Genomic DNA, 16,615 nt, shown 5'->3' with positions numbered 1-16,615 from the left:
TCATTACGGCAAGTGAGACATCCCTGACTGCACCACTGCTGTGTGAGCCGAGCCTTTGAGAACGTGAACCTGTGCTGACATTCGCCGCAGGCATGAGAAGTGAAGAGGCAGTCGAGAAACAGGTTTTTACATGCATGTTTGGAAGTGTTTAAATTTCTTCTAAAACTCCATTAAACTGAGTCCATAACATGAGGCAAAAAGTTTCAGTGATTCTGGTAGTTTTGCTAAAGGACCCCGATAAAAATGCAAATAAAGTAAATACAAATGTTCTCAAACACTGACATTTTACAAAAATGAATAATAATAATTGAATGTTAATTTAACATGAAATAATAAATTGCTTTATTTTATCTGAAACATACTGATATTCAGTTAAAGTGGTCTTTTTCCTCTAATTGCACCAATATTTTACTAAATATTTCCAAAGCTAATGAAATTCCCCTCCTCTATTGCTCCTTCTCTCTCCTCCCCGTTTACGCCCGTCTTCATGTCATATTAAAGTGATGGAAATTAACTTGAGAGTTTGCTAATTGCGATTGTCAATCCCATCCAGGCAGAGCTGAAAGACATGGACTCCCAAACACTTCATCAGTCTTCATTAATATTGAAGGGCACTGTGAAAACGTCTCTCGATCAAATCTGATCTAACGTAGCACTTAGCCCTGGAAAAAAACATTACCTGGGATATGAAGTACATGAACGTCATTACTGTACTGTGTACATTTTCCAGCAATTTAGAAACACTGTTAGGGGTGTGACGAGATCTCGTGTCACAAGATCTTGCGATAATAAAATATGACTATTTCTGGCTGAGGTAAAAATCTGTCTCACGATATCAGCATGAATAAGTTGAGTTTGTAGAAAAACATGTTACAGTGCTTGCATTATATACAGTAGTTCTGTCTTTACTTTACTTTGCAGGCATTTGTTATAATATATAATGTACTTTACTGTTTATATTACTGTATATTACTTGTATAATGTATAATGACAGTGTTGCTCAATAAAAAAATAAAATTACTTGTGTTTTTTTTTTTACTTTAGTTGAACCAATTATTATTGCCCTGTTGTTATACATTTAATCAATAATTTATGGTAAATCATTTTACATGCTATTGTTTTAGTTTTATTACTATATATATATATATATATATGTATATATCCAATTACTTACTTAATTGTAAAAATAATTGACCAATTACTCGATTACCAAAATAATCATTAGTGACACAAATAGATTAGTTAAATTATAAGTAAAACACACCTGCATTGTTTTGCATTTTGTGACTTTCGGTTAAATAAAAAGTCACTGAAGATTTCTTAAAAATATAGTTTCGTCTTGTACTCCTCAACGCAATATTGTGTTTCGTCACACCCCAGCCTAAACACTATTGCAGTTGATTTTTGCTTAGTTACGTTTCAACGCAAAAATGATACTTTATCCTTTTTTTTAAAGTGCTAGGTACTTTCAGCATTTACATCACTCCATCTTCATATTAAACCAAGTTTAAGCCAAAACTACAGGATTTTAAGTCCGATTTAAGCCCGATTTGCAAAGTGTTGAGCTCGCCGACAGGTCAGGGTGTTATCGCGTGCAAATCGCGGGGAATTAGCGGATTGTGAATGCTTGCCAATCTGTTAGTATGAAAGAGCCAACAACGCATCAAAGACGCCCGCAGACGCTTCGCAGATGCGTTGCCGAGCCCAGAAAAATGTCTAGCATGCTAGATATCCAGAGCTGCCGCGAGACTCAACCTCAGTGATGTCATGAGCTCCAGCCAATCAAAGCAAGGCATGGGTTGAGGTCACCAGGTAAATCTTATTTTTTTCTTTTGTTGCAGTTTTTTTCTCAAAGCAAATCATTGCGCAAACAATTTGAAGCACCAGTTTCTGTCTGACGTCCATATTTGCCTGTTGTGTTCTTCTCTTCTTCGCTGGGTATTGACGCCCATGCTATTTTGCGCCATTTCCGGTTTGTCTTATCGCGTGATTTTTCGTGACAAAATGTGGCAGAGTTGTTGTCAGCTCGTGTAGTGCGTTACATCCTGTTGTGGATCAATCACGTTGTGTTGTGTGGTGTGAACAGCTCAACAACTTTCACTGAGAGCAAGTCATGTAGTGTGAACCGCAAAGTTCAATCCGTCGTTTTAAAATCATGTAGTGTGAACAAGGCATTACCAAACTAACACACAAATAAAACTGCTCTCATTTTTTTTGTCACAGACATCACAGTCTTTTATTTAAAGCAATATATAACCATTGCTTTAAACAGCTCTATGCAAAAATCAATCAGATGGTGTTGAATTTAAAACTAATAAGTTGATATGGTTCTATCAACTACTGTCTTTAAGCAGTAGGATGTAAAAAGCTAGTGAGTCATCCATTACCAAACAAAATAAACAAAAATGATTTATTTTCAAATCATTTGTACCGTTTTAAAGTTTATGAAAGTAAATTGTATCTTATCACCGTGAGACACTTCTCAGGTTTGAACGGAGAACCAAGTATTCACATCCCACACAATAACGGCTGCTTAGACAATATTTGCCAGGAAAACAATCCTAAAATGTTCTCTATTTCAAGGTACGTTCTATTTGAATCAATATTCAGAGTCAGTAAACAAATAGGAAAGTTTATAAGAAGTGGAGGTGAATGTTTCTCCGAGTTGCAACCTTCGGCCCATCCAAGCTCAGAGACGCCTCGGGCTGAGAAAAACAATGGAGGACACTGAGATTCCTTCCCTGTGCGATTGTTTTATTTAGAATTTGCTTATATAAGACATAAAACACAATCAGAATTGTACTCCATACAGCCTTTTATGGTAATCCGACAAATTCGTTATTTACATTCAAAAGCTGTCACGACACTATAATTCACGTATCCATATTTGGCGAAACTACTGATAAGCATTACATAATATTCATTAATGACTTTTTAAATACTCCAAGCAATGTTTTATTATGCTCCAGCACTAAATCTGTAAAATGTCACTGACAGTTGAAGACTGGTGACCCTTTAGCAAAGTCACATCAGCGCTACAGGGCCAAAACACAACTCCCGATCACTTCAGCTCAGGATCGGAAAGCTATTCTAGGAACATTGCTTGTTTTGGCGAGCCACTTTAACTAGATCAGACAACATGAAGAGAAAAGAAGGAAAATACAATGAAAAGGAAGAAAAAAAAACAGACAATCAATGAGAAAAAGAGACATGAAATTAAAAAGAAGAATAGTTCCGGTCCCTGTCAGGGCGCCATGGCAACACCGTATATCCAGTAATATTTCCTATCAGACCTCACACTCTAGGCACTCTGTAGTATCTAATCTTCAGCCTAATGACATGCTGCCTTGTGGAAATATTTACGCTTTCCTCTTGGAAATGATAACCGGTTATTAACTCTATATTGGCTCATTAAATCCTGAACTAAGCATATAATGTATTATATGTGAATGGAGGGTCGAAAGATGACCTTATCAAAGATGGGGGAATCTTGCAAGAGGGTGTCAGTAGCTGGATCCAAATGTTTTACTTTTTTTAAAGAGGTGATGAACCGAGAAATGAAATTTTCCTTGAGTTTTTGACATCTAAGAGGTCATCATATTATAAGAATATCCTGTAAGTTTCAGAACTGAAAATGTCCTTGTTAGTCCAATAAAAGCTTTGATTGACACCATTTTTCGAAGTGGGGAACTTTGTCGTCAAAGAGGATAAAACACCACCCCCAGAGAAGATCAACACCTACTTCAACACGACCGGTTTAGCCCCGCCCACTGATTCGCACATTCACGCATAGCTAAATAACATGCCTACCTCGTGATGACAAACCGGATCGAGCTACCGAGCAATGCAAAATATTGTGCAGCGCCTGGTTATGGAAGAAGACAGTCGCTGCATAAGCTTCCTCTCGATTCCAATAGGACTCCATAGATAAACTTTATTTTTAATGACGTTCCAGCTGATGAGGTAAACATTGTCCGTCTGTTCGCTTCATTTCACTGAGGATTATTTTGTAAACAAGACTGGATTTACTGATCAATTAAAATTAAAGAACGGTGCTGTGCCGTCTATATTGGATCTGATAGGCAGTGGCGGTTCTACTTTGAATTACACCCAGGGCGAGACCCCCTTCGAGCGCCCCCCTCCCCGCCCAAAAAAAATAAATACAAAATTAGCATATTAGGCTACTGTAAAAAATCATAAGTAAAGTTGATTTTAGTTGATCATTAAGAAAAGTATTAGATAATATGGTGACCAAAATGATCACATACACAGAATCTTGTTCAAAAAGCCTAATACACAGTTAAATCAATTCACCAAGTTAATAACATTAAAGATTTGTTTTAAAGGAGTGTCTTTCATCTTACCTACTAAACTTAAAAAAAGGTTAACACAAAAAAAGGTTTTTATATAAAGATAAACCTCATAGGCTATTTCAGCATTTAAATCATCTCTATAAAAAGAATGAGTCAATAAAGATACATTCCTGAAATTTATAGTGCACAGTAGCTTATCTTTTATTATTAATAGTAAAATTTGTATGGCTGTCGTTGCTATAGAACCATCCACTCATTACACTGCGCTCTCCAACGACAAAGGAGTTTTAGTAGCTAATGTATTTCCACCACAGAAAAACGCTTGCTGTAGCTCTGCTAAAATATTCATTTACGGAGAAGAGAAAAACACCCAAGTGTTTGGGTGCACGTGCTGAAAAGTTTATGAGCGCACTTCCCGTGAGCGCATAATGAGCGCGCTTCCCGTGAGCGCATAATGAGCGCGCTTACCGTGCGCCTATTTGAAACATAGAGGATTTGAAATAACGACCTCGAGCGCGCAAAAGACGAGATACGTGAACCAATCAGGAGATCCCCTTGACATCGCTTCGGCGCACGCAGCAAGCAGCAAGCAGGGTACCATTGCCAATAATTGAATCGAAATGATAAAAAATAGAAAAACTTCGCGGCACAGAGTATTTTTTTAACTGCTCGTGCCGCCCCCCATGTGACATGAAGAAATGCCGCCCCGGGCGACTGCCCGGTTCGCCCGTGCCTAGAACCGCTACTGGGTAATAGGAATTGTGCAACACACGGACTCTGGGTCGAACATGTATGGGCGAATCATTCCGGTTGCCATTTTACAACATTGGACGTTTTCAAAACAATTTCCCCCAAGTGCATCGACGGGTGAGTTGAAACTCATTATAATACGCAAAACTGTTCTCCACTCACAGCAGTGGGCGTTTACTTCCAAGTCTTCATTGCGAGACGCCCATAAAAACCGAGCGTTTTTCAGCTAGGCTCAAAACTAGGGTAGAAAATAGCCTATTACTTATTCATTTTGATGCTTTCGAATGTAAAAACCAAGCAGACGTCATAAGTTGACCTCAGACAACAATAAAATAAAATTTAAAAAGCCAGTTCATGCCCTTTTAATGTATTTCAGAAAATTTGCCAAAGAAAGAATGCAAAACATTGAACTTCATACATTTGCAACGTGTTTGTCAACTTTGTAAAGAGTGGAAGATGTTTCCAAATAATGAAAATACGGCATCTGCTTTGCAAAAAGATTTTTTTTTTCTAGTACCTTTAACTCCACCTCAGCTTAGCCAATGGATATTTTGATGTTTATGTGAATATCAAGTGTTTAAATTCAGCGCAAATTTAAAATGTGCATAAATGGATTGGAAAACCAGCAACTGTCCACTTGGACTGAACGTCCATGCAAAACATCTAACTCTAAATTGCGATGTAACCTTAGACGTTAAAAGAGAAATGTGGAATTTTTAAGAGGGCAGAATTACAGTTATTCATCACATATGGGGTCTAATTCATCAGCCCTGAAGGCACGAGAAGATGAACTCTGTTTACCACTAAAGCTATTCTGGCTGTTTTGGAAGTGGCCATCAATCTCCAGCTATCTTTAAAAAAGAAAGCATCAGTTTCAATCACCCAAGAGACGGCTAGTCAACTGCTGAAAAGATTTCTCTTCTCCTCCTTGTCTCTTCAAGGTGAAGTTTCCCCAACTGACGTGAAGACCCTGGGGAAGCGTGATATTAATGCTTTAAAATATAAAAAAATCCTACCAAAAATACACATGTGACTCCACTCTTTGGCCCTGCTGTTGTTCTCAATTAGCAACTTCAATTAACCTGTGCAACTGAGGCCTCTAGATACACCAAGACCTCATTGGCCTACAAAGATGGCAGTCTAAATGTGAAAGCATTTTCCTACAAGTGATTTTCGCTGTGCTCTATCATCTCCTATGGTGCGGGGAAATAAACATGGACCGGAATTGTTTTTAGATTGATGTCTAAGACCAGAATGTTCTTCTCCCTAACCATCATCCTATTTAGCCTGAGCAATAATATGACTCTGTTTATCAGCGCTTTTACTTTGATACTAGCAATTGCATTGGCCAATTACCTCAGCGGGAGGCCAGTGTTGCCCTGCTCAGTGTGTTGTTGTGGCAAGAAGAACAATTAGTAATGCAAATCTCTGTCCACTGTGAGGAAAAAAAGATGTGATGGACCTACAGGGCTGGCATCAGACACGACAACTGGGAGTGCTGTTCAAGGGCCTATGATGAGGGGAGTCCACAAAGGTCCTCTTAATCTATCTATATTTGAGTTTTCAAAACAATAAATCTCCACAAAATCAAAATGATGACATTACTGATTCACCCTAATGTCATTACAAACCTGTTTTTTTCAGTCTATACATAAAGATCATATTGACCACATCTTAAACTGCATAAATTTTAAATTTATTCAATTCAAGCATAAAAAGTTATACAATTGTGTGCTACATTCAAAGTACTGAAGCCATAAATTAGCTTTGTGTAAGGAACAGACTGAAGTTTAAGACTTAGTCATTGAGTCTGCGAATCATTCAATGAACCATTTACACTGAACTGAAAAGATTTGTCTCAATTGAACAATTCAATCATGAATTGAACACTGCTACTTCAGTGAACAAATCATTCATACTGTGTTTTTTTTTAAAGAATGTTCAGATTATGAGCAAATAAATATATATATATAATAATATATAAATATATATATATATAAATATATATATATATATATATATATATATATATATATATATATATATATATAATAATATATAAATATATATATATAAATATATATATATATATATATATATATATATATATATATATATATATATATTCATTTTTTTTTTTTTTCCAATGAAGAATTTTTCAAATGAAATCAATTGAAATTGGTCTTAAAGTTAGGCAAGGGGTGATGGGAGTCAGTAGCGGTTCTAGGCACGGGCGATTATGAGCAAATAAATATATATATATAATAATATATAAATATATATATATATAAATATATATATATATATATATATATAATAATATATAAATATATATATATAAATATATATATATTTATATATATATATATATATATATATATGAATATATATATATTCATTTTTTTTTTTTCCAATGAAGAATTTTTCAAATGAAATCAATTGAAATTGGTCTTAAAGTTAGGCAAGGGGTGATGGGAGTCAGTAGCGGTTCTAGGCACGGGCGAACCGGGCAGTCGCCCGGGGCGGCATTTCTTCATGTCACATGGGGGGCGGCACGAGCAGTTAAAAAAAATCCTCTGTGCCGCGAAGTTTTTCTATTTTTTATCATTTCGATTCAATTATTGGCAATGGTACCCTGCTTGCTGAGAAGGTGCCGTGCACAGAAGCGATGGGGCATCTCCTGATTAGTTCACGTATCGCGTCTTTTGCGCGCTCGAGGTCGTTATTTCAAATCCTCTATGTTTCAAATAGGCGCACGGGAAGCGCGCTCATTATGCGCTCACGGGAAGCGCGCTCATAAACTTTTCAGTATGGGAGTGCACGTGCACCCAAACACTTGGGTGTTTTTTTTCTCTTCTCCGTAAATAAATCTTTTAGCAAAGCTACAGCAAGCGTTTTTTCTGTGGTGGAAATACATTAGCTACTAAAACTCCTTTGTCGTTGTGGAGAGCGCAGTGTAATGAGTGCATGGTTCTAGCAACGACAGCCATGGGAAAATCGGTAGAAATTTTACTATTAATAATAAAAGATAAGCTACTGTGCATTATAAATGTCAGGAATGTATCTTTATTGACTCATTCTTTTTATAGAGATGATTTAAATGCTGAAATATGAGGTTTATCTTTATATAAAACCTTTTTTTGTGTTAACCTTTTTTTTAAGTTTAGTAGGTAAGATGAAAGACACTCCTTTAAAAGAAATCTTTAATGTAATTAACTTGGTGAATTGATCACTGTGTATTAGGCTTTTTGAACAAGATTTTTGGTCACCATATTATCTAATACTTTTCAAAATAATCAACTAAAATCAACTTTAATTATGAGTTTTTACAGTAGCCTATAATATGCAAAGGTTATTTTTTTTTTTTGGGGCGGGGGGGTTGGGGGGGGCGCTCGAAGGGGGTCTCGCCCTGGGTGTAATTCAAAGTAGAACCGCCACTGATGGGAGTGCCAGCAATGTGTTCACTAGGAAGTTTAGAAAGCCTTACTGGTCACGTATGAACACATATTATACACACAATATTTACACCTGTGTTCTACCTGAGGAAGAGATCCCTGACCTTTCTCAGAATACCCATTATCCTCAAGTTACGGGCTGTTGAGATGGGGGGAGGTGAGCAGTGATGTCTGACTCCCATCTAGCTCTATTTTCTTCACTAGTGTTGTCATGAACAAAGCAATGTCTAATCTTTTAAGTGAACAAATCGTTTTTATTCAATTCCATGCACTTACAACTCAGAAATCTCTCCTGTCACAGAAGTGATTTGGTTAATTTTTCCTGACTTCAAAGAATTTATACAAATAGCATAGACATGCCATAGCCTATAATTGGTTTGACCAACTGAACGAAAATGCCCTTTACTGAACTACGTGGAGGAGACAGAGTCATACACTCTATGCTAATCTAGCATGTTACTCTTATTATTTTTGCCATATGCTTTCCTAATTTCAGCCTTAAAGTAGAGTCAATGAGACATCTTGTCTGGAAAATGAACTAAATGAACTGGGACAGGTCATTTGCAAACGAAATGAACAAAGAAGCTACCTCTTTTGTGAACAAGAATTTGAACTTGAGGCTTGATTTGCGGCACACATTTGAGTTCAGAAAACTACTTTTAATGGGTGGAATGTTTTTTTCAAGCGGTTACTGATTATGGATCGATAAAAATAGTTATCAAAAATCCCCTCAGTAAAAACTCCAATATCTCCAAACGAATGGGAAAGTATTTAATTAGATATAGCATTTGCATATTTAGAAACATTTCAGAAAACCTGTAATACAAAACAATTGCGATAATGTACTGTGATTACCACTTATTTCGTGTCTTAGGCCATCAATGTGTACATACATTTTCGAGTCATTAAATCATGTTTAATTTGGACTTCTCTGTGCATGCTCTTTGAGGTGGTGACCATAAACCTCCATTATATGACTGACAGACATGAACGGTTTGACCTAAACATATCAAAATTGAAACTACTGCAGTACTGCAGTAAATGTGTTAGTTTAACCTGTTAACTGTCACCCCCCCTTTTTTGAATAGACATGAAAATGCACATTTCGAACTTAAATGGTTGTAATTTAAGAATGCTTTGGAATATAGACATATGATTGGTCTTGTTTTAAAGAAGACCTTTGGCAGATTTTTGTAGAAGTGAAATAAATTAAGAAAGTGAAACAGAAAAAAAGTTATAGAAGTTTGAGTTTATGGAAATGTACAATGTAAAAATATTAATTATTCATATTTTACATAAAATATAAATTTTCAAAACCTGGGCTACTCTAAAATGGCAGAAAGATCAAAGCCAAAAATCTGAACAAGTTGTGTTTCAAATTTTAGGTTGATATCTCAAAAAATGAGCTTTCAGTAAGATTTTGTTTGAGCGCAGTACCAAACTTTTTCACTAGGGCACAATCAGACTCCATTACTGCCCATATAAGGGCGCCTGCATTTCCATTCGTGTTTTGAGTGATATGAACCATTATTTTCACAATTTTCATACAATTTCTGAAGTAGAGATCCTATTCAGAAGTAGCATGGGAAGTTTGGCAGATTTTGAAATGAATTGAACCTCTAAGAAACACATACAAAGAACACGCATGTAAGTCATAGCTGGCTGCCACATCACAAATGGTGAATGTATTATTTTTTTTCTTGATATTTCAAACTTTTCAGACCTTTTTTTTCCAAAATAATTGAATGGATTCTATCTTTTGAACTTTTGGCATGAAAACAAACTGAGGTATCTACCATTTTTTCATGATTTTTCATGTTTACTGCTATTTTAAAATAAAGGTCTGAACACGCCTTATGAGTATAAAATATTCTTGTTGCATATTGATAAATTATGGCTCCTCTGTAATATATTTTGAAAATCAGTCACCAAATATGGAAACTAGAGATTGTAAGCTTTCAAATGATATATAGTTTGTCAATATTATTTAAGGTATTTACTAAGATATTATTGTTTAAAAAATATAGTGGCAAACGTCCCACCTGTGGGACGGTGACAGTTAAGTGGCTAAATGTTTACACTGTAGTGTCTTGCTTAAAAAAGCAAGGTGCAGAATGTGATGTCATAACATCCGTTGCAGCGTTGGTAGAAATTGTATATGCACAAAGTCTGTTTCTTTACAATAACCTTACAAACTGAACTCTGAAGCCAAACCAGGCAAATCAAGTATGGTAATTAAAACCGTGAACCTTTGATAAGGCACAGAGTATTAGGACACTATGGAAAACACAAACTATTAATATGAAATCTGAGATGTCATGTCGGGAATGGCCTGTAATGACTCACACATACTACTTACCCTAAGAAAGGACAGGTCACGACTGCGATCGATGCTGGTGATCTCGAGGTTCCCCATCACCACCTCGCAGTTCTCGTAGTATTTACGAAGGGTCCGATACTGCTGGTCCAGGTCTGACAGCGTACTCAGTTTATTCTCTGTACCAGTACACACTGCAAAAATAAAAATAAAAAAACAATAATTACGTTTTGATGTAAACAATGCTGGGACTAGTTGATGCAGGAACTGGTTGGTGCTTCAGTCCATCCAGCAATACAATTCAATCATGCCTGAAGAAGACAGACAAGGAGGCTCAAGGCCCAGACGGACAACTTGACAAGTAATTAAACAGAGCCATTTCTGCTCATCAAACTCCTTGCACCAATCAAAGATATTTGCCATCTGTTGCATCAGCTGGCAGTGCCTTTGAGCCAAGAGTGTAGCCCTCCCTCTCACGCCTCACTGAACCACTGTCACAACATCCACGAGCAAATCCACGCCTATCCCATGCCACCGGCTCTCTGCCCACCAGAAAGACAGAGAGAGAAAGAGGAGTCCGCTCATGACACCATGTGATTAGACTAACTGACAATGCAACTACACAAACTGTATTATATTTGAAATACAGCTACAGATGTTTGAATAATGTTATGCTACTTTCTTACTGTATATGCAACAGCAGAGACCTTATTCATCAAGTGCTCATTACCAAACTCACACAAAATGAAGCGGGGGTGGTTGATTCATGTCGAATAAATATTTTTTTTTTTCTAGGCCACATCTGCAAGCCTTCAATTTAAAGGAATATTTGACCCACAAATCAAACGTTTGCCATTTACTCATCATTTACTTTCCCTGTGACTCGACCACTGAGCTGAACTTCAACTCAGTATGATTCATGATTCAATCATTGAGACTGCATTTCTTACAATCAGTGTCACCCTAAGTAGATTGTAGAACCATTGGCACCAATGTTGTCTACTATCAGCTTAGCTCACAATGCTTTTGACAACTGTTTTGTGAACTTGCTCAAATGAGACATTGGACATATTTGACTCAAAATAGCATCATTTACAACATCTTCACTTCTCTCTTAAATATATAGCTATGTCAGACGTCCGGTATTTCAGTGAATCACAGCTTTAATTTCAATGTGTTCTACTATATAGATTCAGAAGTCTTGAAACACAGACTTTTATTATGTTTTATGTTGCTTTTGCATCATTTTAGAAGCTTGAAAGCTTTTTTTTTTTTTTTTTTTTGGAAAATGAAGGAAGAATGAAAGCCACTACAAGAACATGAGTTTAATCCTCTCTTATTATCCTTGGAGTCAATTTGACCCCATTCAATGTTTAACATCCATAAAACTACTAGTAGTTCACATGACATGTGACATAATTCTCAAGAGAACTAATAGTTATTTCCTGTGCCATGGGGGAGGGGAAAACATCATTTTTGCGAGATTGATCCCAAACATAACTCATGTTAATATCCTTGATAAAATAAATTGTTTTTCTTTCCAAATGTTATAGATTACAAAAAATCTATAGGCTACTTAGAAATATTATAAAACAAATAAAACACCAGATATATTGGTACTTCCCAATTTTAGGTCAATCAGTAAGATTGTATGTTGATATGTAAATTTGTCCATAGCCGTGCAATGAGTATCATGGATGATAAGGGGTGGTGGGTGGATGTCAACTTAAAAAGGTTACTTAAGTAGTCAACAAAAGTAGTTAAAAACAAAATCATAATGTGGAGGTTTAAATTACTGGGCTCAAATTGACCCTAATGGGTAAAAAGTGTTATCAGATTTGAGGGTAACTGTTGGCAGAATATTCATTATTTTTTACTTCAATCACACTGTTCAAAAGTACTATTTATTTCTTAGTCTAACCATTTTAATGATCAACAAATTACTGAATGCACTTTAGGAAAGTATGATTAATTCTGATTTTGTGTTGTCTTTTTTTAAAGACCTCAAAGCTCTAAAGTCTTCATTAGTAATCAAGAGAAGCACATAACAACCCTCCATATTCTCCCTCAAAATAGTTCCCCTAAAAATACAGATTTTGAGAAGAATATAAAATGGAGAGAGATTGAAATACGTTGAGGTCAGGTGTTAGACTTGGGTCTTTTCAATAACCCTTAACATGCATTAGAGCGAGGGAGGTATTATGAAAGAAGCTTAGATGTAATAAACATTTATTGCACCCCGAGGGGATCCGACGCGAGATTACAGGTGAATTGTGGGATATAATGTTGTTAGAGGGGATGTTCCTTTCTATACCATATTTCTATACCCAAAGATAACCCAGTTAAAGAAAAAAAAAAAAAACACCAACATCAAATTCATGAGGGAGACAAAATATACTGCACAGTTTAAAACAAACAAACAAACCACCAACCTTTTTACCACCAACCAGCTTAGAGTTTTTTTTTTTATTATTATTATTATTTGTGATCATTTTCAGCAAACTACCTCCCTTTTTTCAGAGCAAGATCTACGTATAATCACACTGATCATTAGGAGCTAAGATGTGCTGTGTGTTCCTGCTGAGCACTTTACACACACATTTTGTGGGTAAACATTATGTGAGCATCACAACATATTTGAGACTTATAGATTGTACACTTCTTTGCCATGGGCCACAGTAGATGTTAAAATGAAGCACGTCTTGCTTACAAACCCCCACGTTTGTCTTTTTCAATAAAGAAGAATACAGTCGTGCTTGCCCTTCAGCAAACCTCCTGACTGATGCACATAGGCAAACAACACGCAAAAAAGTGGTGTCTTTATTTCCAGTTTATGCCTCTGACTGCAGCTTGATTGAGTTTTTTTTTTTTTTTTTTTTTTCATAAATGATGGAGCATGAATCTTTAATTGGATTGGATTAGGGCAAATATTTATAATCAATCTTAATTTTTCACATAGCTCATTGCAGTGCATTATGGGACTGCCACCACCATTTCTTTTAATTTAGCCAAAAGAAGAGATCTAAGAACTTGAAGACATGATGGCATTGTCTATGCTTTAAACAAAAAAAATCGAAGATACCTTTAAATCTCACCAGATTTTGGAACAGAGCTTTTAGTAACAAAAAAATGAGTTCATATGAGCAAATAATGTTTTCTACCACTTTTTATAATGACATTATTTATCACAAAGAACAAACTTGTAAAAGTGGACCTCCACAGTAAGAGAATAGAACATGAACAGCTCTGAAGCACTAAGCCTTGAATATTTTTCATTCATTTTTGCAGACATATGTATGATTTAAAGACCTCAGCAAAACACACACTCAAAAAGCATTGAGAAAAATCGTTTTAAAAGACACTGTTAACGCTGCTTTGTAACTTTGGTAGTTTTTTATCCCAAGTTCTCATCCCAAGGCGTCATCTAATTCAGGGGTTTTCAAACTTTTTTTGTGTGTGGACCACTATTTGTAATCAAGATTTTTCACGGACCACCTCATAATACACATATTACGATATTACATATTATATTATTTATTACATATTATAATCAGGTTCGTTTGAACAACAGGCTTATTTCCATAGCAATGGAGTATGAAATCTATACAGCAATAAGAACACTTGGATAAGGTCAGCATTTCAAAACCTTTAGCGATTTTAGGGGATTATTAATGGTAATCTTAAGAGTTCTACAAGTCCTCAAAAAGTAGACTTGAGAACATATTTGCCTCTGCCCTATAATATTACACATTTAAAAGAAAACACAGTAGGCCTAACGTTATTCCAGGTTGAAAATAAAGTTGTCAAAAGGAAAAGCTATTGGAGTCTATTTGCCAGCCCGATATGAACGCAATATCCTCCTTTGTCACCCTCCACATCTTTCCCTTCCTCTTTGTATCGACTGTCTAATATAGACCAATATTAAAAACAAACAACTAAATAAATGCTCACCTAACCTGTTGCTATCCACCGATCCGGTGTTGTGGTTCTGACGACACGGAGCTTGAACGTCACGACCGAGCGCCACTAGCCTATTTTAGTAATCACACAATAGCTTGACAATTTAATTTACATTTTATATAAATATAGACCTATGTCAGGTTCTTTCCATTAAATTTTCAGGAGACATTCGTGAAGTCAATAAAGTGTCATTTATTTGACGGTAACAATTAAGGGTTGACCAGACATTGTGCAAAAACCAAAGGTAAAAAAAAAACAAAATAACACAAACAAACTAATAAATGAGGCAACCACAGCACATTACTGAGTTCTGGGTCTCAGATGTTTCACGAGGGATCCCACACCAGAACTAACTCAGCCACAGACATGGAAGCACTTTTAACAGCCCAGAACAAACCATTTGGATAATTACAGGGGTAAATCACAAGACTTCTCATTCCATTACATTAAACATAAAAAAGGGGGAAAATATATACAACAATACACGGACCTGAATGAACATAAGAATAACATTTACCATAAAGCCATAAAGAAAATACACTTACACATTCATACATAAACACCTCCTTTAAACACATGTGGATTAACACACAACCCAACCCCTATTGTCCTAAAACTACATTTCCCATGATCCTCCATGAGCTATATAAAGGACACCAGGAAAAGGCCGCACCCTTTTTATTCCAAACCGTTCCATGCTGCAGTCATGGATCCCGGCGAAACCAAGGGTAAGAAACATATAACCAACTTAAATAAAACTTTAAACCCATATTTTGGTTGTGGTTCTTTCATTTACTCTAGCGTGCACTCTAGAAATAAATGGTAGTAGATTTTGTTACTCCTTGATGTTTAAACCACTGCAAAGACAATGTAACTTTTCAGTTCCAAGGTATGGGTAAATTAAATTCAAGCAAACAAATTACTTGCAAAGAAATTCATAAATAGACCAAAATAGAGAACATTAATTCATTAGACCAAACAAAAATATACATTCTTACATAAAAAAAAAAATAATAAAAAAAAAAAAAACTAGAACCAATGCAAATGTTCATTCAAGTGTGGCCTTAGCCATCACAACCTACATATTCTTTTCACTTTTTTAATGGGAATTCATTGGTAAAATATTTTATATTTTATTTCGCCTTTTCACGGACCACCTGCAGTACCCTCACGGACCACAGTTTGGGAATCGCTTCTGACCATGCGTCAACATCCGACGCACATGGCACCCTTTAGCGTCAATATGAGACGCGCCTCCTAGTGGTCTAACCCTAACCCTACCCCAGACCTAAACCTACCCGCGTCATCCAACTGACGCTAAAGGTTGCCATGTGCGTCGGATTTAGACGCATGGTCAAAAGTGTCAGTTAGATGCGCTGAAACCGGGTAGCTTTGAATCATTTTTATTTATTGCTTTCTATATTCATTTTCTTACTATAGCAGATACACCTGATTCAATCCCACCACATGTCTAATGTGTTTCATCAAAGAAATAAAATGCTCTCTTTCCCTTATTCAGTCACAGATACACAAACAAAACTGTTTATCATCCCCCTCCAACTCCTGCCGGCCTTGCATTTGTCAGGAAGGTGTGTGTATATCCAACATGACCAGAATACATAAAGCTCATCCTTATCGCTGGGACAGTGAAATATGCATTTAGACCTGCGTCTGAAAGGTGCTGCCTCCATGGGAATCTAAACAGTACCGCGGCACCCGTTTCCTGTAGACATGGGAAAACTAATAGAGAATTATTAAAAAAAAAAAAAATCTGTCATTACTTACTCTCAAAGAAAACTGTGTGAGACTTAACCCCTATT

General features: G+C 36.1%; 1 protein-coding gene across 2 annotated transcripts in view; it reads right to left on the bottom strand.

Moving 5' to 3' along the window:
• erbb4b (erb-b2 receptor tyrosine kinase 4b) overlaps positions 1–16,615 on the bottom strand; it is a 470,418-nt gene that overhangs the window by 230,559 nt on the left and 223,244 nt on the right. For both annotated transcript variants that reach the window (XM_089133085.1, XM_089133086.1), the window contains exon 2: positions 10,878–11,029. In XM_089133085.1, coding sequence (XP_088989211.1) covers positions 10,878–11,029 — 152 coding nt within the window. The remainder of the gene's footprint in view (positions 1–10,877; positions 11,030–16,615) is intronic.

The sequence above is a fragment of the Pimephales promelas genome, chromosome 7, assembly GCF_988280905.1.
Source record: "Pimephales promelas chromosome 7, fPimPro1.hap1.1, whole genome shotgun sequence".
Lineage (NCBI taxonomy): Eukaryota > Metazoa > Chordata > Actinopteri > Cypriniformes > Leuciscidae > Pimephales > Pimephales promelas.
This window is presented reverse-complemented; position numbering and strand designations above follow the sequence as displayed.